Genomic DNA, 22,046 nt, shown 5'->3' on the forward strand with positions numbered 1-22,046 from the left:
TAGCATGGGTTGGACGGTTCAACTGGGGTCTGGGAAGCCCGAAGGCTGCACCAGGCCAGTCTGATCTGGCAGTGTTTCTACAGCTGGATGCCCTTCCTAACGCCAACCACTCCATGAGTGTAGTGGGTGCTTTTTATGTGCCACCGACACAGGTGCCAGACGAGGCTGGCGAACGGCCACGCTCGGATGGTGTTTTTTACGTGCCACCGGCATGGAGGCCAGGCGAGGCTGGCACGGCCACTATCGGATGGTGTTTGTTACGTGCCACCAGCATGGAGGCCAGTCGGGGTGGCGCTGGCAACGGCCACGTTCGGACGGCTCTCTTACGTGCCACCGGCACTGGTATCTCAGCTACAATTTCCATTGATGTTGAAAGATTTCGATTTTGAATAATAACTAACAACACCAATAATAACAACTGTTCCCACTACAGGCACAAGGTTTGAAATTTGGGAGAGGGAGCTGGTTGATGTAATCAACCCCAGTATTTGATTGGTATTTATTTTAATCAAATATTGGGGTTTAAAGGATGAAAGGTAAAGTCGATCTTGGTGGAAATATAATAATAATCCTTTCTTACTATAGGCACAAGGCCTGAAATTCTGGGTGAGGGGGACAGTCAATTAAACTGATCCCAGTACTCAACTGGTACTTATTTTTATTGACCCTGGAAACTCCACCTGTCTAACACCCGTGGACATGTTTACAAAGTCAGAAAACAGCACAGTTTCCATGACTTTCGGAAACATTTTTTCACACTAAGAGTTGCTGAAGCATGGAACAGACTGCCGTCATCAGTTGTTAGTTGTTGGAGCACTGCATCCTTCAAAACCTCCATGCTTCCTGAGATACGCCAACACTACACCTGATTTTCTCACCTCCATACACACACAAGCATGTATCTGACTCATACACTGTTCACTTTCCAGACCATTTGTACATTACTGCATATGCTGTATACGCACTTTTGACAAGTTGTGGTGCACCTGAGCACTGTATACAATAATTTCATTATTATTATTATTATAAAAGGCAAAGTTGACCTCAACAGAATCTGAACTCAGAATGTAATGACGGATGAAATGCCACTAAGCATTTTGCCTGGCATGCTAATGATTCTGCCAGCTTGCTGCCTTTAACAACAACAACAACAATCCTTTCAACTATAGGCACAAGACCTGGAATTTGAGGGGAGGGTGATAGTCGATCACATCTATCCCATTACTTGACTGGTACTTAACTTATTGACCCCAAAAGGTAAAGTCAACCTTGGCAGAATTTGAACTCAGAACATAGTGATGGGTGGAAATACTGCTAAGCATTTTGCCCAATGTGTTAATGATTCTGCCAGCTCATCAAATTTTGGCACAAACATTGGCCAGTAATTGTTTTTTTTTTTTAGTTGGAAGTGGTTAGTCATTTATAATGGCCTCAGTGCTCAACTGGTACTTTATTTTATCAACACCAAAATAATGAAAGGCAATGTTGACGCTGGTGGGATTTGAACTCAGAGTGTAAAGAGTTGGAGGAAATGTGGCTGACCATTTTGTCTGACACACAATTCTGCAAACTTGCCATCTTTAGTAATATTGCATCAAATTTTGGCACAAAGCTAGTAATATTTTTTAGAGGAAGAGATATTTGATTACACTGACCTCAGTCCAGTTAGAACTGGACTTATTTTATTGACTCTGAATGGAAGGATAAAAAACAAAATCAACAGCAGCAGAATTTGAAGTTGGGACATAAAAAGCCACAAGAAAAACTGTGAAGCATTTGCACCAATACATTAGCAATTCTGCCAACTCACCTTGAAAGGATGAAAGGCAAAGTCAATCTCGGTGGAAATATAATAATAATAATAATAATAATCATAATAATCCTTTCTACTATAGGCACAAGGCCTGAAATTTTGGGTGAAGTCCAGCAGTTTTGAGGTAAGAGGGCAGGTCAATTACATTGACCCCAGTGCTTGACTAGTATTATATTGACACCATAAGGATGAAGGGCAAAGTTGACTTTCGCAACAGCATGTAAAGAACTGGAAGAAATGCTGCTAAACATTGTCTAATGCAGTAATGATTCTGTCAGCTCACTGTCATAATAATAAGATTACAGGCAGTGGCTCAAGTGGCTTCTGATCTTAGCTATTTGGAAGTGTTAACATGTACATGTTTTGCCTTGGGCTACAACAAATATTCTGCTCAATACTACAAATTTGCTTGTCAGTTGCTTGACCGTAACCAGTTGACAATATGTGCATTTCTGATCACAAACACGAGTAGTGGGGGAACATCATAGCCATGTGCTGAGAAGAATTCTTTGGGGTTTGAATAAGTCACCCGAGGAAACATGGGTGTTTTGTTCATCATTCTCAAACAACTCTTATTCTAGGACCTTTTTGAGTGGAATGGTCTACTTGATCTGAAGAAAATTATAATCGGGATGCCCCTGCAAAGCCACAAGCAGTTTATCTTGGTATGAGGTTAGTAAGCCACACACATATGGTTATGATGCATGTGCCTGAAATACTCTTATCAGATGGTCAGCCATGATGAGTATATTGGGCTTTGTATATCTGTACACTTAACAATAATGTATATCTCTCATTTCACAATAATGCCATCTAAATTAGGAATAAGTCTAGCATTCTGAAGGTGTGATACTGAGGACAAATTAGTTTGATGCCACATAGACTGAAAGGTAAAGAGCAAGGGCTTATATACCTGTAAAGATCAGCTACTGATCAATAAAGCCATAACTGAAGACAACTGCAGAAAGAAGATAGGTCTAAGTATGGCCTAGATGAATTACTGAAAGGCTTTTGATATCATTCCTCACATATGGATCCTAGAAAAACTAGCCATGAACAAAGTAGCACCAATGATCATAAGATATATAAAACATTCCATGAATAAATGGTAGACAGTGCTACAGCTCCAGACAAACGAGGGACTCATCAAAACTAAAGCTATCCCCACTAGAAGAGGAATATTCCAGGGAGACACACTCTCTCCACTCCTTTTCTGCTTGGCACTGAGACCTTTATCTGACATGCTAAACAGAGCTGGATGTGGATACAACTGTTACGGCAAAACAATCAGCCACCTCTTATATATGGATGACCTAAACCTATACGCTACAAATGATAAACAGCTGGAAAGATTACTACAGGCAGTACATGGATTTACCAAAGAAATAAACATGAAATCTGGCTTAGAAAAAATGTGCCAAAGTAACCTTGAAAAGAGGAAAACTAGTTAAGATTTGCAACATTGCAGTAGATAAAGTGAATGAAATAAGAAAATTAGACCAAAACCAGACATACAAATACTTAGGAATCAATGAACTAGATATGATACAACACACATAAATGAAAGAGAAAATAAAAAAAGGAATAATATAGACGAGTTAGATTAATACTGAACACAGAGCTCAATATGAGAAACAAGATAATAGGTATCAACACTCTAGCTGTCTCAGTTATAAGTTACAGCTAGAATATTCTTAACTGGACTCTATATGAACTAATCAAAATAGACAGGAAAGCTAGAAAAATAATGACTGGATTTTGGATGCACTACCCAAAATCTTACATAGTAAAGTTATATATGCAATATATAGTAGGCACATTAGGTATGATAAAAAATATTCAGACATAACAAAAGCATCAGGACTAACAAGTATGTATAACATATAGAAAATAGCACTACTAGGCATTGCACACATGCTATATAAAACACTTTCAATATAGTAAGAGCATCACAACAAACCACAGCACATACCCAAGGTACGTAGAGCTGCACTCAATAGTGTAGTGAAAGCATGTGATGAAAATAAAACTCCTGAATAATAATAATAATTGCTTCTCATTTAGACACAAGGCCAGCAATTTTTTGTACTTAACTGCTACTTTATTTTGAAGACAGTGAAGAGATGAAAGGCAAAGTTAACCTCAGCAAGATTTGACTGCAGAACATAGATACTACAAGGCATATTTTTAATACTCTAATAATTCAGTAAAACCGCTACCCTACGATAATAATTGTTTTTAAGACAGGTACAAAACCTGAAATTGTTGGGAAAAGTTATTTGATGGAATCAATTCCAGTTCTTGGCAGGCACTTCATCTTACTATGAATGGTAAAGATGATTTCAGTGGGATTTGAACTCAAAACATAAAGAACCAGTACAAACACAGCCAGTCTGCTGTTGAAGCTCTGATGATTCTGTAAATTCACTCCCTTGTAATAATTTTTTCACTATACATTTATTTCTACAAGAGGAACAACAGAAATCTTTTGAACCAAGGAGGGACAGTCAGGTGGATGCTTAACCTATTAGAAGCCACTCTGTTAAAAAGAAAACTGTATAGCCAGGATAATGTAGTCCTGGAACTATGTTATCTAAAAGTAACAGCACCTTGTACAAAAAAAAAAAAAAATGATTTATTACAAGAAGTATAAAATTTGCCGGGGTTTTCAAGAAGGCAAAATAGCATCATGACAAAATGGAGATAAAACAAACTAAGTGATGAAAAAATAAAATGGGTATATGATTAAGAAGTTTACTCCTCTAACCAAGTGGGCTCAGATTCAGTTACATGCAGTGTCTTCTACTATAGCCCCAGGCTAACCAATGTCTTGTGTGCAAATCTGGTAGGCTGAAACCTAAAAGAACACACTGTATGTGTGTGTTCTCAAGCTCATCAGCTCCTGTGAAACCATCCAACTCATGCCAGCATGGAAAACAGACATTAAATGATGATGATGATGTGCATGCTTGTGTGTACCATTGTCTTGGCATCATGATGGTTATAGATACGCATCACAGTTATACAAGCGAGGTTGTTCATTTCCAGTCTTTCATGGAAAATGTCTGGTCAGGGGGAAAAAATATTACCTTGCCTGGAAACAGGTCGGGTGGGGTGTGGCAACAAGAAGGGCATCGAGCTGAAGAAAATCTACATCAATGATTTCCATCTGACTCATACAGGCATGGAAAGGTGGATGTTAAGTGATGCTGATGATGATGACGATGACGATGAATTAAAAACTTAGCTGAACTAACTTGACAAGAGTGTCTTGAACAGAGAGAGCATACAGAGAAACAACTTTGGTGGAAACAAGCACATAATTTCTTAATTCACATAATTCCACCTTCATCCACCTTTTGGTCATTCTGATTCACCAACACTTTACATTTATTTTTCCATGTATATATTAAAATGTGTGAGCATACGCGCGCGCGCGCGCGTGTGTGTGTGTGTGTATATATATATAGACACATTTATTTAAACATGTATATAGACAGATAGACAGACACACACATGCGCATGTATGTCTGATATATGCATTTTTCAACTGCATATATCACACAAACACACACACACACAGATGTGTGTGCAGAGCTACGTTGAATCTTAATGTATAACTAATTAATATTGATACCAGTAAATTGTTTGCCATAGCAACAGGCAGTGCTAGCTTTCCCAGTAAGTTTGCAAACTTTATGAATATACGCCAATATGAGTGACCAGTGCTGATGTTGTGAATGACAACAGCGATCTCTCACCTTAAGTGAAAAGGGCAGAAATGATGTGAGAAATTAAATTAATGGTTTGGAAAAGGGGATTTGAGTAGTAGTGGAGAGAGAAGAAAGCAATGGAAGTGAACGAAACAGGGAGAGACGATGGCAGGGTGGAGATGCTTGTGCATAACAAGTTGAAACAGTGATGTTCTTAGCTCCAGGAAGATTTCCAAATATATATAAGACATAATCATGTTAAAATTTAGCTGAAACAGTTCATACAGCAGTTATGGATTTAAAAAAAAAACTTGCTATTGGCCAAAGTACACACATACATGCAAGCACGCACGTGCATACACACACATCGTGAGGAGAGAGGGATGGAAGGGAACAGAAATTAAGGTAGTTGTTGCCGTTATTGCCAAGCACCAGGCCTGGTGGCATCTTTGGTTGGACATGCATTTAAGGGAATCTCAACTGTGACCATTCTTGTCATTTTTGTTTTCTTTAGGCCTTACATGTACAATATAATATTGTACAAGGTATTAATATATATATATATATATATAGGTAAACAGTAAAAATAATTACAGACATGGACAAGAACATGAAACACCACAGAGACGAGACAAGAACCACAGGACGGGACATTCGAAGCCCTCAGTCATCAGTCAAGAACCAGATCATCTTAGCAATTTCGGCTGATATACATACACTCTCTTTTTACTCTTTTACTTGTTTCAGTCATGTGACTGTGGCCATGCTGGAGCACTGCCTTTTAGTCGAGGAAATCGACCCCAGGACTTATTCTTTGTAAACCTAGTATTTATTCAATCAGTCTTGTTTGCCAAACTGCTAAGTTACGGGGACGTAAACACACCAGCATCGGTTGTCAAGCAACGTTGGGGAAACAAACACAGACACACAAACATACACACACACACACATATATATATATATATATATATATATATACAATGGGCTTCTTTCAGTTTCCATCTACCAAATCCACTCACAAGGTTTTGGTCGACCTGAGGCTATAGTAGAAGACACTTGCCCAAGGTGCCATGCAGTGGGACTGAACCCGGAACCATGTGGTTCTCCTATGCCTATATATATATACATTGATATATATATATACATATATATATACACACACACACACACACAGATATAGATATACACACACACATACATATATATATACACACACACACAGATATAGATATACACACACACACACACACATATATATATATATATATGACAAAGAGAGAGAGAGAAGGGTCTTTCTTTGTTGGTTCATTATTGTTGTTTTTGTTAGCTCATGAGTTATCATATTGAGTAGGTGCTCTAATAAAAATGTTTCCATCTGGTCTTTATTTTTAAGATTGGGTAGAATAAATGTAAATAAAAACTGGTAGAATATGTGTGTAGAACAAGAGTGAAGTATCTTCTTGATGGCAACCTAAATTAACATCAGTTGAAGGTGTGGTTAGCAAGTGGTTGGAAAGCGAGGTGGGGGTTTAACCCTTTAGTATTTAAACCGGCCATATCTGGCCAAAAGTATTCTGCCTGTTTTATGTTCAAACTTGCCAGATCTGGTCTCTTACACCAGCCCTACAATATCATTTTAAAAATTAACAGCTACCTCATCAAAATCTCACAGTTCCAAGATAATGCCTGATTAGTTCAAGGCAATGTGGATATAAAAGGATTAATTATGGTAGAATAATGCGAACACTAAGGGGTTAATGCAACCATGTTGGAATAGAATCTTCAAATTTAAATAATAGAATTTAGGTGTATTGGTGTATCTAGGAGTATCTACATTTTTGTGTTCACTTGTATCTAAAGATTGTATGATTATGTCTGCTTTTCTATGTGTATGCTCTTACTCTTTTACTTGTTTCAGTCATTTGACTGCGGCCATGCTGGAGCCCCACCTTTATTCGAGCAAATCGACCCCAGGACTTATTCTTTGTAAGCTTAGTACTTATTCTACCGGGTCTCTTTTGCCAAACCACTAAGTTACGGGGACGTGAGCATGCCAGCATCGGTTATCAAGCAATGTTGGGGGGACAGACAAATAGACAGACACACACACGCACACACACACACATATATATATGCACACACACACACACATATATACAACGGGCTTCTTTCAGTTTCCGTCTACCAAATCTACTCACAAGGTTTTGGTCAGCCCAAAGCTATAGTAGAAGACACTCGCCCAAGGTGCCATGCAGTGGGACTGAACCCAGAACTATGTGGTTGGTAAGCAAGCTACTTACCACACAGTATTTGTACTCTTTACCTTCTTAGTTCAAATCCTACCAGGCCAACATTTACTGTTTGTCTTTTCAAAATCAATGACATAACATGGTACCTCTTTACAACAGCAGAATTGCTAGGGCATGAGGTAATATGCCTTTCCCACTGTTAATTTGAATGCTGCATTATCAGCTTTGATTCCATGGAGAGCAGTCCAAAAATCAAGGTGTAGCTATTTCCTCTTCTGCGATATTGAGCTGGGTCAAAGGTGAAAGGATCAATAGAGTGTCCGCTTGCAAAAGCATGAGCAAAGTGATGCCTGAATTACATGACAAGAAAAACAGGGAAGCAACATTGCTATTATAGTAGGCAACCTGAAGCAATTCAGAATTATTTTTACTCTAGCTTTAGCAATGATCACTTCAGTTTTTTTCTAAGACTATAAAACGTGATTTGAAAGAGATATTATAGCTTTCTTTGTTAAGCTGAATAACAACAAAATTTGGCTTAGCCCATTCGGAGCTACATTATTAATGAAGGATGACTGTTGCAATTACTTTTTCAATTTTTCAATACGATCAAACTGTTTGAGGAGTTTAACCCTTTCGTTACCATATTTCTGTTGAGATGCTCTGTGTTTCTTTCAATTAATTTTAAATAGAACAAAGAATTTAGTAAAATAACTTAGTTATCATTAAGCTAGTGTTAGGAACATAAATTATGTCTAAGGTTTGGTGGAAGATTTTAATTCAGAACTTTTGAAAACAAGACATTTGTACCATAGAGCCAGGGGTGGTTTAAGGCGGGTTGGAATCAAAAGGATTTAAAAACCAACATTTTATATCTTAGTTGCTGTTGTTTAATTTCTAGTTAACTCTGATCAAGCAGGCCTATGATGGAAAGAAATTTCCAGCTATGATTTCCTCGTCTTTTAGTTATTCAAACAGTGTCTGTAGGATTGTGTTATCTAATGTCTTTCCCTCATTTAGGATGCAATTTGAGAGATACTGAGTTGCTGTTTCTACTGTTTCTAGCAGGTTGAGTGACTACATAGAGCCTCTGGTTGTTGGCTTAAGTACTGCTTATCTTATGTTGGTACAAATCTCTCATTATGTCATTCATCATATAAAGTTTCGGCCAAGGTTTTAATTTGTTTATGAACACTTCATCATGAGTACTTTAAAGCAGGTTGACTCTGAGAGGGTTAAACAGGAGGTCCACTATTTTCAAATATAGAAATTTAGGCCTCATGTAATTTGTTGGGGATAGAAAAAAATTAACAGGGAGAAAAAAAAAACAAACAAAACAATAATGGTGGGAGGTGTAATTTTTGTAAATAGCAGATCAGCTGACATGTATTCTTTGGCATTTGGTGAATAGATCATTGAATGGGCTAAGTTTATTTAAAACTGTGTTTAAACTTTAAACAAAGGCATTCAGTCTGTGTAACCTTTGCAAAGGGCTAGTGAGTAAAGATGGGATTTAATTTAATTTGCACACTTAGCTTAAAACTAAAACTTTTTAAACTTCCTCACTGAAATGGCAGTGCCATCTATTCCCCCAATATGCCAAGTGCAAACAGTATAAATGTCTGTCATATGAATGGCATGGCACTAGTTCCAACCAATGTCCTTTCCTTAAATAGTTTTTAATAAAGAAATTCCAGTATTTAGTCATAGCAAAATAAATACCAAAGATAGGAGGTGAAAGGGAAATAAATACAGCATTTTTTATCTTTTTTTTTTTGTAAAATATAGAATGATAATGGTTTCTCACATTGGCTTGTACTGGTAAAAGACAAAAAAATTACAGGTGGAAGTAGGGAAGATGAGTAGAGTGTAGTTCAGTACACAACTGGTACTTACTTATTGGCCCTGAAAGGATAAGGAGCCAAAGTGTACACTTGTAGAATTTGAACACAATATCCACTCTTCATCCATCCATTAATACTGTTCACTCTATCCACACTTCCATTGACCATTTCCCCAATGAGTCAACAATTATCCCCACACACACCACTATACATTCCTCACCACCATCATGCACTAAGCCTGCTTCTATTTTCCCACCTACTCCTGCAATTCAACCAACATCATCCCTCTCTTGTCCTTCTCCTGTCTACTCTAGATCCTATCATTCAATCGCTCTCACCCTCTCTTCTAAAATGTAAGTAGTCGTGTAGTTCCTCTACAGCAAGAAGCCATCTCTCATATTTTTTTATCCATCCTTAGCCCCTCATCTTCAATCCCCAACAACTCTTTGATCATAACTTACCTTCAGTCAAGGATACCTATTTCTTTATTACCCACAAGGGGCTAAACATAGAGGGGACAAACATGGACAGACATAGGTATTAAGTCAATTATATCGACCCCAGTGCGTAACTGGTACTTAATTTATCGACCCTGAAAGGATGAAAGGCAAAGTCATCCTCAGCGGAATTTGAACTCACAACGTAACGCAGACGAAATACCGCTAAGCATTTCGCCTGGCGTGCTAACGTTTCTGCCACTCACCTCACTCCAGCCAAAAATCAACTTTCTTGGTAACTTCAATATTCACTATACAACATGGCTCTCATGATCATCTTATATTCACACCACTGGTACAGAAACTGAAACATTTGCAATTTTTAGCTCTTGCTCTCTATATCTCTCTCCCTGTATGTGTGTGTGTGTGTGTGTGTGTGTGTGTACACACACAAACACATACTGAAAATCATAAAGGTATTGAAATTGTGAAGATTTTTGGTTGCTAACTGATGAGGAGTGAGCATGTCTATGTCTTTTGTGTCTTTTTTAGTTTTCTGTATGTTCCACTGTCATCTTTCCATACAACTGTTTACTGTCTGTCTATCTATTGATAGACAGATAGGCAGACATATACATATATATATATATATACACACACACACACACATTTATGCATGTATGTGTATATAAACACACACATATATACATATCATAGATTCAAATATTCATATATATATACCCATACATATTTATGCATACATACATGTGTGTGTGTGTAATAGCATTCAGATTCATCATATTTGCAACATAGTCATGTTCTACTTTGTGAAAACATGACTGAGCAAGAGCATGTATGTTTAGAGTGAAGTATATTTTCTACAAGTCTAATCACCAGCTCTGAAAAAATCAAGTAACCTCTGGCTATTGTGTGCTTGATAGATTCGAGGAGGATCTACTTAACTGTTGCTACCAAGTTGGTTTTAGGAAGCTTAACTTCTTCAGTTGTACCCATAGTATTTGGACACATTGAAGATAAAACACTTAAAGACATATAGCCACAACCACACATAGCAACATATAACGGTATAACTACACACAACTACAAATCTACACAAAACCATATTTGATATTTCAGATAAACTATTAAATATATTGACCTCTCTTACACACATATACTTTCATCATTACTTCCACACATATGTATCAGGTACTGTTTAACTTCAATTATATTTTCCAAATGAACATAAAAAAAAGCCCCTATTCTTATACCAATATTGCACTTTGGATGATTTATAAACTAAGAAAATATTCCTGCAATATCACAGAAAATATGATAATAATTCTGGTTTCCAACACAGATATAAGGCCACACAATTTTGGCAGAAATGTAGTCGATTTAATTACTCTCCAACTTGACTGCCATATATATATTTTGAACCTCAGATGGGTGGATGGAAAAGTTGGCTTCACTGGGATTTGAATTTAGAACATAAAGGGATAGAACTCAATACATGGTGCTGTCGAGGTGTCGAAGAGGGCCCTCAAGGTATAAAAATGTGAACAGAAATGAGTGATAATAAAACAAAGAAGATGGGTGGCAGTTGTAAAAGTATACAAGGAGAAAGGCATTTTGTCTAGTGCCCTTCTGGTGCTGCTGTCATTAGTCCCACTGGCATTTAAACTGGCCATGTTCAACCCCCAAAATTCTTTTTGTTCTATGTTCAAACTGGCCAGATCTATCATTCTAAAAATAAATTCAAATCACTAAAACCCACAGCTATGAAATATTATCATCATCATTGTTTAATGTCTACCTTCAACGCTGGCATGGGTTGGATGGTTTGACAAGAACTGGTCAGGCAGGAGCCTGCACCAAACTTGTGTCTGTTTTGGCAGGGTTTTACAGCTGGATGCCTTTCCTAACACCAACCATCCAGCATGATTAATTCAAAACAATGTGAATGAATTAATATTATATTTGACAGAGTAACTGAAATGCTAATGACTCAATATTTATTATTTTTTTTGTAAAGACTGAAGGCCTAATTTGCATGGAATAATGGTGTCATAGTTAATTGAATGAATCGGCAAAAACAGTTTCAAGAAAAAAGCTAGAGAAAAAAAATTATCATATATACATGAGCAGTATTATCTGTTTAATTACTGATCATTATTAATGGTATATAAATAATGGTCTCTTGTCAACCACAGCCAACCTAAGCTAGTTTCAGCTGCCATACCTATCTGCTTGGTGGCTTTCTTCTGATGTCTGGATTCCAGACAAGTTTACTATTGGAAATAGTATACAGGGAAGCCAATAAAAAATTCTGCAAATCCCTAACAATAAATAGTTACTATGCCATGAATTAGTTGATAAAATCTACTTCAGTAGCTAAGTGGAATTTCATTCTTATCAATTCTGGAATGATAAAAACTCCATGGCCTACTTAGCAACACACACACACAAGACAAGACAGACTTCTCTCAGCTACCAAATCCACTCACAAGGTTTTGGTGGGTTCGGGCTTTAGTAGATGATACTTGCCCAAGATGCCATACAGAGAGATTGAACCTAGAACCATGTGGTTGGGAAGTAAACTTCTTCCCACACAACCACATCTTTGCTTATGATGTCTTTAATTATAGATCTGCTTGAACAGACCCGACCTGGAGGTCAACAACAGTTTCTTTCATGGTTTAATGCAGATTCTATAATTGCAAGTGGAAAAAATATTTCTACCAATGATTATAAAGTTATCAATGACATTATTGTTTTTCATTTTTGGCTCAGCTAACACAGTAGAACTGTCACAGGTGAAGAAATGATCGACAATTAGAAAAGACTTGTTGAAAAGGCTGAAAAAGTTATATAGATAAATATGTCATATATAAATATATATGCACTATAGATGCACACATTATATATAATACACATACATACATACACACAATTCAAGAGCATAGAAAAGCAAAAACACTAGTAATTAATTAACTTTTAAACAAAAATAATACCACCACCTGTTGCCTGAAATCAAAGTAACTGTTTTTACATATGTATATGAAATAAAAAAAAAAGAAATAAAATATTAATAAAAATATGAATTTAAAAAAAAAATCAAGAACAGTGAACAGGAAGCACCTGTAATCAAATAAATGCATTTACACACCTGTGATACTGTAATACCACACTTTCTGGCAAGTTCTTCTTTTGCTTCTTCACTAGGATATGGATTGCTCAAGTGAGAATAAAAATATTCGTTAAGAATTTCTGTGGCTTGTTTACTGAAGTTTCTTCTTTTCCGTCTAAAATGAAGGATAACAACAAAAATATGGTAAAATGTTAAAAGAATGTGAGGAAAGATAGTCTGTGGTGTGGTAATTAATGTCGATTTTAATAAATATCCTGTTAATAGAGAACTATTTCTTTCTAATATAGACAAGTCTATAAATTTGGCTGGAAGGAAGCAGGGAATAGTCAGTTATATCTCCCTGACACCCTCTGCTCAGGACTTGACTGGCTTTTCTGAACTCTAACCTCAGAGAAATGAAAAGATAGACAAACACAGCAGGATTTAAACTCAAAATCTTATGGAAAAAAAAAAAAAAAAATTACATAAGTAAATGCCATAAGATAGTCTTATTTGTCGTCCTTTTAATTCTAGCACTAAAAAATTTTAATAATTGGTTCTTTATTTACAACAAAAGCAATGAATGAAGAGGGGGGGATATTATAAAAAGACAGGTAGTAAAAATCATTGAGGAGGAGGGTTACGTCAAGTGAGAAGAAAATATGCAGGTGTTGTAAAGGAAAATATATAGAATATTTTCTACCTCATTATCATCATTTAATGCCTGGCTTCCATACTGGCCACCCAGGGCAAAATAGGGCAGTCTAGCATTATGTAATTCACTTCAACATTAACGCAAGTGAACCTTCTGATTTTGATGTCTGAAGCAGAAGGCACGAGGTTTTGAGAGGATGGTGCATTGTCAGTTATATCAACTTCCAGTGCTCGACTGGCAGTTTATTTTATTGGTCCCCAGAGAAGTTAAAAGCATAAACCTCAATATTAAGGGACATAACTATAATTAACATGGCTTTTGAATGTTGTGTTTCATGTATTCACCTGATGAAAATGCTTTTTTCTTATGATGTCTCTATTAAAAATTTGTTGGAAACAGCTGTAGTGAATTGATACATTATCCACCTGTTATCTATTTATATATACTTGATCAATTAACAGTTGGATGAGTCACATTCATGTCATACTTTTGACAGAATCATCCAGGTTCATTGCTTCACTGTACCTATAGTAAATACACTTAAAACCTGCTCAGGCTACACTTGTCTAGCAGTAAATTGTAACTACGGAAGCTTCATACAAAGACTTTTAACTGGCAAGTTTAAGTTATTTCTTCACCCTCATACACATAATATTTTATCCAGAAAGCAATTTATAATACCCATCCTTGACTAAATGATAAAATGGATGCAAAAGAAAACAGTGATTACTTATATATGCATATCTGTACAATGATGCATATAAACACAGCTAATACAATTGAGATATGTCACACCATAGACTGAAATAAACAAACATATATATGTAATTTTACACACACACACACTCGTACATCCATATAAATGCAGAAAGCTACCATATGATTAGAAGTGGCTATCGATATAGTCTCATTATTTATACATAATTAACTGCTGAAAAATAACATTGATTAAGTATAAATAAATAAAGCAGCTGATCTAATCAAATACCAAAGGTTACTATTAAGGAAAGAATAAAAGATTTTGGCCACTAATTTCTGATGAGAAACATGTGCACATTACAATCACAATTTTAAAGTTTGACAAGAATCAACTAATTAAACACACACACACACACAGAGCATTAATTTTTCCATGCTAGTAAAATATGTTTATTTAATTGGTTTTAGATGATCTTCCTTATGCTTACCAACCGTACTACTATAAAATGCTTGAGCCAGTGAGAAAGCCTCTAAATGGTTGTGTGCCCTGCTAGAAATAGCAGCCAAATCTCCCTCATATAACACTACCCTATAAAAAGATAAGGACACAGGATAATGTAGTCCTTGACACATACTTGAGAAACAAAAATGAAGTTTATGTTCACACCTGAAACGCCTTAGATTTGAAGTCCTCTCAATGAGATCTTTATCTGAACTTATAAACATAAACCACAACCACAAAAGTGGGAGTGAAACTGAAAATCTTTTTACTTTTTTAAATTTACACTGCTTTTATCATTTAGATAGGCTTTTCAAAGGAGCACAATATAATGACTACCACGAAGTTTAGCCCTTTGTTCTGGTGGCTTACGTGCCTTGATGACCCTGAGAGCAATGCCAATGGAGCAAAAGCACCTTCTAGAACTTTCTATGCAGGAAAGGTCAAATGATAGACCAATATAGACTACATCTTCCCAGAGGCAAAAATGGGTTTGCATTGTGTTGATATCCCTAAAAAAGTTACAGAGGCACCAATGAAAACTCAACCAACTAGGCATAGCAGAGGAAGGTTTTCCCTCAGGAAAACATGAGACAGTTAGTTGGAGAAACAGGGATCCAGTTGAAGAGAAGAAGAGAACTCAGCCCAGGATCAAGAACAAAGGAGAAAAGTTGTTGATGGCCTATGCTCCATAGGGAGTAAAATGCTTAGGTAAGTACAATATAATGACCAAAGTAAACTCTTGATCACAGCGTGTAGTTCAGCATCATCACTATTTAACATTAAGAGAGAGAGACACAGACAAACAGAGAGAGCAGGAGGGCCTCAACACCTATTTCAATCACTGTCTGTAATTTCTAAACATTTGCAAATACAGATAAGACCTATGATCCAAATAAACTGGTATTTATTTGGATCTTAGACTGATATTATAAACTGGTATTAAACTGGAATAAATTACAATGGAACACTAATCTATGACTCTCACAAATATGTGCCATTTGAGGGATGGACTTCTAGTGGGGGTGAGTCCAGAAGCAAGGAAGCCAAGCAGATACACAAAATTCACATTTATTAGCATAGATTTCAAGTCTACTCAAATCAGCCCTTACTATGTTCTATAAGACAGATTGGTCATGGTTGGAAGGACTCTGGTTACAAATCTACTTAAATCAGAGACGACATGAAGCCAAACAAGAATGGCTACACATACACACACACACAACAGTGCTTTGGCATACTGACAACTGTAATGGCATATGAGAAAACTTTCTGACTCAACACATCTCCATTCAAACTTCTGTAGAGCCACTCATGGTTGTCTCCACAAAAGAAACAAAACATTAACAGCCAGAAGCCTCTAAATGTGTTTGTATGTAAATGCAATCATACATCACATAGTCAGAGCAAAAAAGAATAGAAGTGTATACTCTACTGAACACACACAAACACAAAATGAAGGAAAACATAAAAAAGTCAAATTAAGCCTTTCATATACACGGAGAACAATATAAAAACAGAATAATGAAAACAAAACAATAATACATACACATACACACACAAAACCCCCAAATATGTAGGCAAATACATATTTGCAGAAATATTTTCTGGCAAGAAAAATCCCAATGACAACAAATACAATAAAAAAAAAAAAAAGGGAAAAAATATATTTTAAAAAGACCAGAGACTACTTCAAATAATAATAATGATAATAATGATAATAATAATAATAATGATAATAATAATAATAAAAATAATAATAATAGACACCACAGATTCTAACCTGGCATCTAAAAATCTGGATCGTAATATCATAACTGCTTCACATGTGCTTTGTTTCAACTGCATCTCAATTGCAGCAAATTTTTTCCGAATTATGCTAACCATCCGTTCTATTTCTTTCGGAGCAATTGGACGAGTGCGACTTTGCTCCCGTAGTAAATTTATTACATGACTGGTAAATTCATTACACGCCTGCAACAGATGTAAGAAAATAATGAAAATTAGATATAAAATTTTAAAAAAATAAACATATAAAACTATAAGGGTAAATTTTAAAACTTTTTCATGCTTTCAAATATGCGTGTTAATTTAAGAAAAAAAAAAGGTGCTTAACTGATATTTATTGTATCCACTCCAAAATGATGAAAGGCAAAATTGATCTCAGAGGAATTTGAACATCTAAGGTAAATAACCAGAGAAAATGCTTCTATGCATTTTTCTGACACTCTAACAATTTGACAAATCCATTGAATAATAATGGTTTAAAATTTTGCTACAAGGGGCAGAAATTTTGGGGAAGGAGACAAGTCGATTACATTGAACCCAGTGTTCAATTGGTGCTTATTTTATCGACTCCAAAAGGATTAAAGGCAAAGTCAACCTTGGCAGAATTTGAACTCAGAACGTAGTGACAAGTGAAATACTACTGAGCATTTCGCTCAGTGTGTTAACAATTCTGCCAGCTAATAATAATAATAATAATAATAATGATAATAACAACAACAACAACAACAACAATAATGGTTTCAAATTTTGCCACAAAGGCAGCCATTTTGGGGAGGGGAGGAGTTGATTACATCAAGCCCAGAGTTCAACTGGTACTTAATTTATTGACCCTGAAAAGAAAAATAGCAAAGTCGACCTTGGCAAATTTGAACTCAGATCGGAACGACAGGTGAAATACTGCTAAGCATTTTATCAAGCATGCTAACGAATCTGCCAGCTAATAATAATAATGGTTTCAAAATTTGAAACAAGGCCAGTAACTTTTGGAGAGGGAGCAAAATCAATTACATCAACACCAGTGCTCGACTGGTACTTGTTTTATCAACCCTGAAAGGAGGAAAAGCAGAGTTGACCCTGGCGGCATTTGAATTCAGAAAGATGGACAAAATGCTGCTAAGCATTTTGTCCAGTGTGCCAACAATTCTGCCAAACCCTGAGTACATACGAACAAAGTACTTTTGGCTCAACTTGTTACAGAATTAAATAACAGCTTTGGAAAAGAACATTTATTTCTTTTCTAACATCTATTTTCAGTTAGGTGAAATAATAGTAAAGTGATGTAAGCTAAGCAGTATGATGCAGTTTGTAAGTTGCTCTATCAAATAAGGATTTCTTTTATTGCTCTCAATGGCCCCATGACATTGGGGGCAACACAAAGATCCCAACGATGAAGTATACACCCTCCAGCCCCAAACAGAAACACCAAAAAGAAGAAATGGCAAGAGATTTAGACTGAGTAAAAGGATGTACTCAACAAAATAATAAAGACTCAGATAGATAGAGAGTAGTGGTTACAGATTTTGCCACAAGGCTGGCAATTTTTAGTGGGAGGGGGTAAGTTAATTACATTAACGCCAGTATTTGACTGGTACTTTATTTTATCAGTCCCAAGAAGATAAAAGGCAAAGTTGACCTCAGTAGGATTTGAACACAAAATGCAGAGAGCCAGATGATATGCAACTAAGCATTTTGTTTGACACATTAATGATTCTGCCAGCGCACAGCCTTAATAAATAGATAATAATAATAAATTGCAATACGGAACGATATCTCACATTGGCATTGGGGAGAAGGTTAGTCAATTAAATTGACCCAGCACGTGCCTTGATTTGGCTGACTCCAGAGGAATAAAAGATTAACAGATAACTCCTTTTGATAATGAGGCACATGCTAAACTAATCTTGTTAACAGAAGAAAAAAAAAAGGGTCTTTATGTTGTTTATTAGTTACAGTTCAATTAACATGAGAGATATGCCAACAAACCATACAAAATGCTTTAGAATCACATTATTATCACGTGGGAAGGCTTTTACAGGAAGGCAAAGTTAAACACTTGAAAGATTTTGATGTAATGAAAATAATTTTTATATGAAATTAAATGGTAAATAAACAAATTTATAAAATAAACCCACTACTAAAAGATGAAAGAAAGAGGAGTAATCTAGTTATAAAAGGCAATTATATAGTTGAGATTGAAGGTGTAATTTACAAGATGATAGATAATAGCAATTTTAATATATGTTAACAGGAGCACACTTGCAGCATGTAGAATGGGGTGATGGGCAGTCTTATAATAGATGTGCAACACAGCACTAAAATATCGCACACTAATCATGTATCCTAAGGAAAGGATAGAAGAATCAGGGGTAAATTATGTCCATAAGGGATGGAAGATGGGTATAGTTTTGTAGAGGAGTTGAAGTTGCGAAAGGAAACAGGTGATTTCTATTATAGTTTCAAGGTGGAAAATTATCGTTAGCAGGAAACAATTATAATCATTAGATGTGAACTCTCTGTACCCTTTTCGTATTTTATGATTTCAAATTCAGACTTCAATTTCCACCTTGTGCAGTGAGGAGATTGTTATTTCCCTTTATACTGGTGGCTATCCAGAGGGCTCAAACAGTGCAAAATTAGGTACTATAGGTGTAGGAGTGGCTGTGTGGTAAGTAGCTTGCTTACCAACCACATGGTTTCGGGTTCAGTCCCACAATGTAGCAGCTTGGGCAAATGTCTTCTACTATAGCCTCGGGCCGACCAAAGCCTTGTGAGTGGGTTTGGTAGACGGAAACTGAAAGAAGCCTGTTGTATATATGTGTATATGTATATATGTTTGTGTATCTGTGTTTGTCCCCCCAATATCGCTTGATAACCGATGCTGGAGTGTTTATGCCACCGTAACTTAGTGGTTCGGCAAAAGAGACTGATAGAATAAGTACTAGGCTTACAGAGAATGTCTTGGGGTTGATTTGCTCAACTAAAGGTGGTGCTCCAGCATGGCCACAGTCAAATGACTGAAAAAAGTAAAAAAGAGAAATAAACTCCTAAATTCTGCCAGCTTCCCTCTTAATAATAATTCTTTCTAATTTTTGGCACAAGGCCAGCAATTTTCAAGGGAGTAAGTAGTTGATTACATTGCACAACCAGTATTAATTTCATTGAACCTGAAACAATGAAAGGCAAAGCTGGCCTTAGTGGAATTTGAACTTAGAATGTAAAGCCAGAAGAAATGCCACTAAGCATTTTGTCCAGTTCAGCATAGCAACAATTCTGGTAGCTCGTTGCTACCAGAATAATAGAAAAAGTCGACCCGAGCGGCATTTGAACTCAGAATGTACCGACAAAATGCCTAAGCATTTTGCCCAGTGCAGTAATAATTCTGCCAGCTTGCTGTCTTAAATCAGGGATACATATGAAGAATACTTTTGGATTATTCTGCAATTAAATACCTACTTTGGAAAGGAACTGGAATCTATCAGTTATGCAGAATAACAAATGTTCAATTTAACAAGACCATAAAATACCAGGTGCACCAGCAAGTTTTGAACTCATAACTTTGTGGTTCAGTCATATCCCAGTGTCTTAAATCCTAAAGTCAGCTGGAATTCTAGTGTTATAAAATCTGATAGAATTTAGTTTGAATGGTGGCATAAGGTAAGAAATGGTAGAAGAACCATCTAAAGTAATTAGGACAATAATGACATGGAAATATCTAAAATGGAATATAGGAAGTGACTTTCATGGGAGAGGTAATGAAATGTAATTTATATCAATTCAAGCATAGAGCTAGTGTGCTTTTATTCTTATAGATTATCTCATCTCAGATATCCAATTTCAGAAAATTCTAATGGTGCCGACTGCAGTCCAAATTCAACGGAGTGGAATATACCCACCCAACATTAGCAGTTAGCTAAGCACAATCAAATATCTTGTAATTCTAAACTTGCTTCAATTTGACAAATACTTTTATTAAAAGTTTTATATTTCGAAGGTTAGGAAACTTATAAATAATGGTTTGAAAATTTATGAAAGGAAAACAGAGAATAAAATTGCAAAGCCATCATATAATAATATTTATCTTTAACTATATTTGTTGCAGCTGGTTAAATTGATAGTATGTATACTTCTAGATTTTATCCCTGGTACTGTGCAGTATTCAAAGACAGTTCATTTCTTAACAAGTACTTAAGTTGAAACAAGAAACAGCTACACTAATACAAAACATGAGCCAACAAAAGAGTTTTTTAAGTGCTAGAAACAGCAACCAAATCTTTCCCAAATTAAACTAAACACTATCTTCAAAATGGAAAGGACAGATTAAATAATGTAATCACAGATATATCAATAAGGGTGTGAAGGTCACAGTTGAAACTTTATTTTTTGTTTTACTTAGAGCTGCTTGATCAAAACTGATTAAGATGTGGACAATATGTGTGGATGTATGTATGCATACGTAATTATATGTATATTATTAGTGTATTTGCACAAATGTATATGTGAGAGGGCTGTGGTCCCAAAGCCTATATTTGCCTTCACCCTCTCCACCATATCTTATCAACCAGTTGGTCACCTTCCTTCTTTCACTCATCTCCCTTTTGGTGTCTATTTTAATTTAAATAGACACCGTCGCAGGTGAGCTGCAAGATGCAGGAGGAAAGAGTGAAAGTTGTGGCGAAAGAGTCGGCAGAAGTTCACCTTTACCTTCTGCCAGAGCTTCGTGGAGCTTAGGTGTTTCGCTAATAAACACACACATCGCCTGGTCTGAGATTCAAACCCGTGATCCCTCGACCGCAAGTCCGCTGCTCTAACCACTACGCTATGTGCCTCCACTATACGTGTATGCGGATGTGTGCATGTGTGTGTAGAACTGTGCATACACATACAGGAGTTAGTGTGCCTGTAAGGATGTGTCAGAGGTCAGTAGGTAGATAGCTGAAGAAGCCATAAATAAAAAGAGACAAAGAGAAAACAAGATAAGCAAGAGACAGAGAGTATTAAATTGCTGTCAGAGACAGTAACATGTTCAGTGTCAATTCCTTTGATTGCATGTGTATTAGACTATGTATATGCATGTGTGACTATATGGTATGGAGATTATATATGTATGTGTGTGCGTGTGTGCATGTTTGTCTATGATGTTTGTCCTTCAACACCATTTAACAGGTGTTGGTTTGTTTATGTTCCTGTAAATCAGTAGATCAGCAAAAGAGGCTGATAAA

The 22,046-nt window shown here is 36.2% G+C and overlaps 1 protein-coding gene across 5 annotated transcripts in view; it reads right to left on the minus strand.

The window, feature by feature from the left end:
* LOC115210669 (pre-B-cell leukemia transcription factor 1) overlaps positions 1–22,046 on the minus strand; it is a 382,335-nt gene that overhangs the window by 92,601 nt on the left and 267,688 nt on the right. For all 5 annotated transcript variants that reach the window (XR_005001102.1, XM_029779345.1, XM_029779353.1 and 2 more), the window contains exons 3-4: positions 16,823–17,013; positions 13,226–13,361 (exon numbers count right to left, since the gene is read on the minus strand). Coding sequence is in view for 4 of the 5 variants with exons in the window: in XM_029779345.1 (XP_029635205.1) it covers positions 13,226–13,361; positions 16,823–17,013 (327 nt within the window). In the remaining variant the exon portion in view is untranslated. The remainder of the gene's footprint in view (positions 1–13,225; positions 13,362–16,822; positions 17,014–22,046) is intronic.

The sequence above is a fragment of the Octopus sinensis genome, linkage group LG1, assembly GCF_006345805.1.
Source record: "Octopus sinensis linkage group LG1, ASM634580v1, whole genome shotgun sequence".
NCBI classification, from domain to species: Eukaryota; Metazoa; Mollusca; class Cephalopoda; order Octopoda; family Octopodidae; genus Octopus; species Octopus sinensis.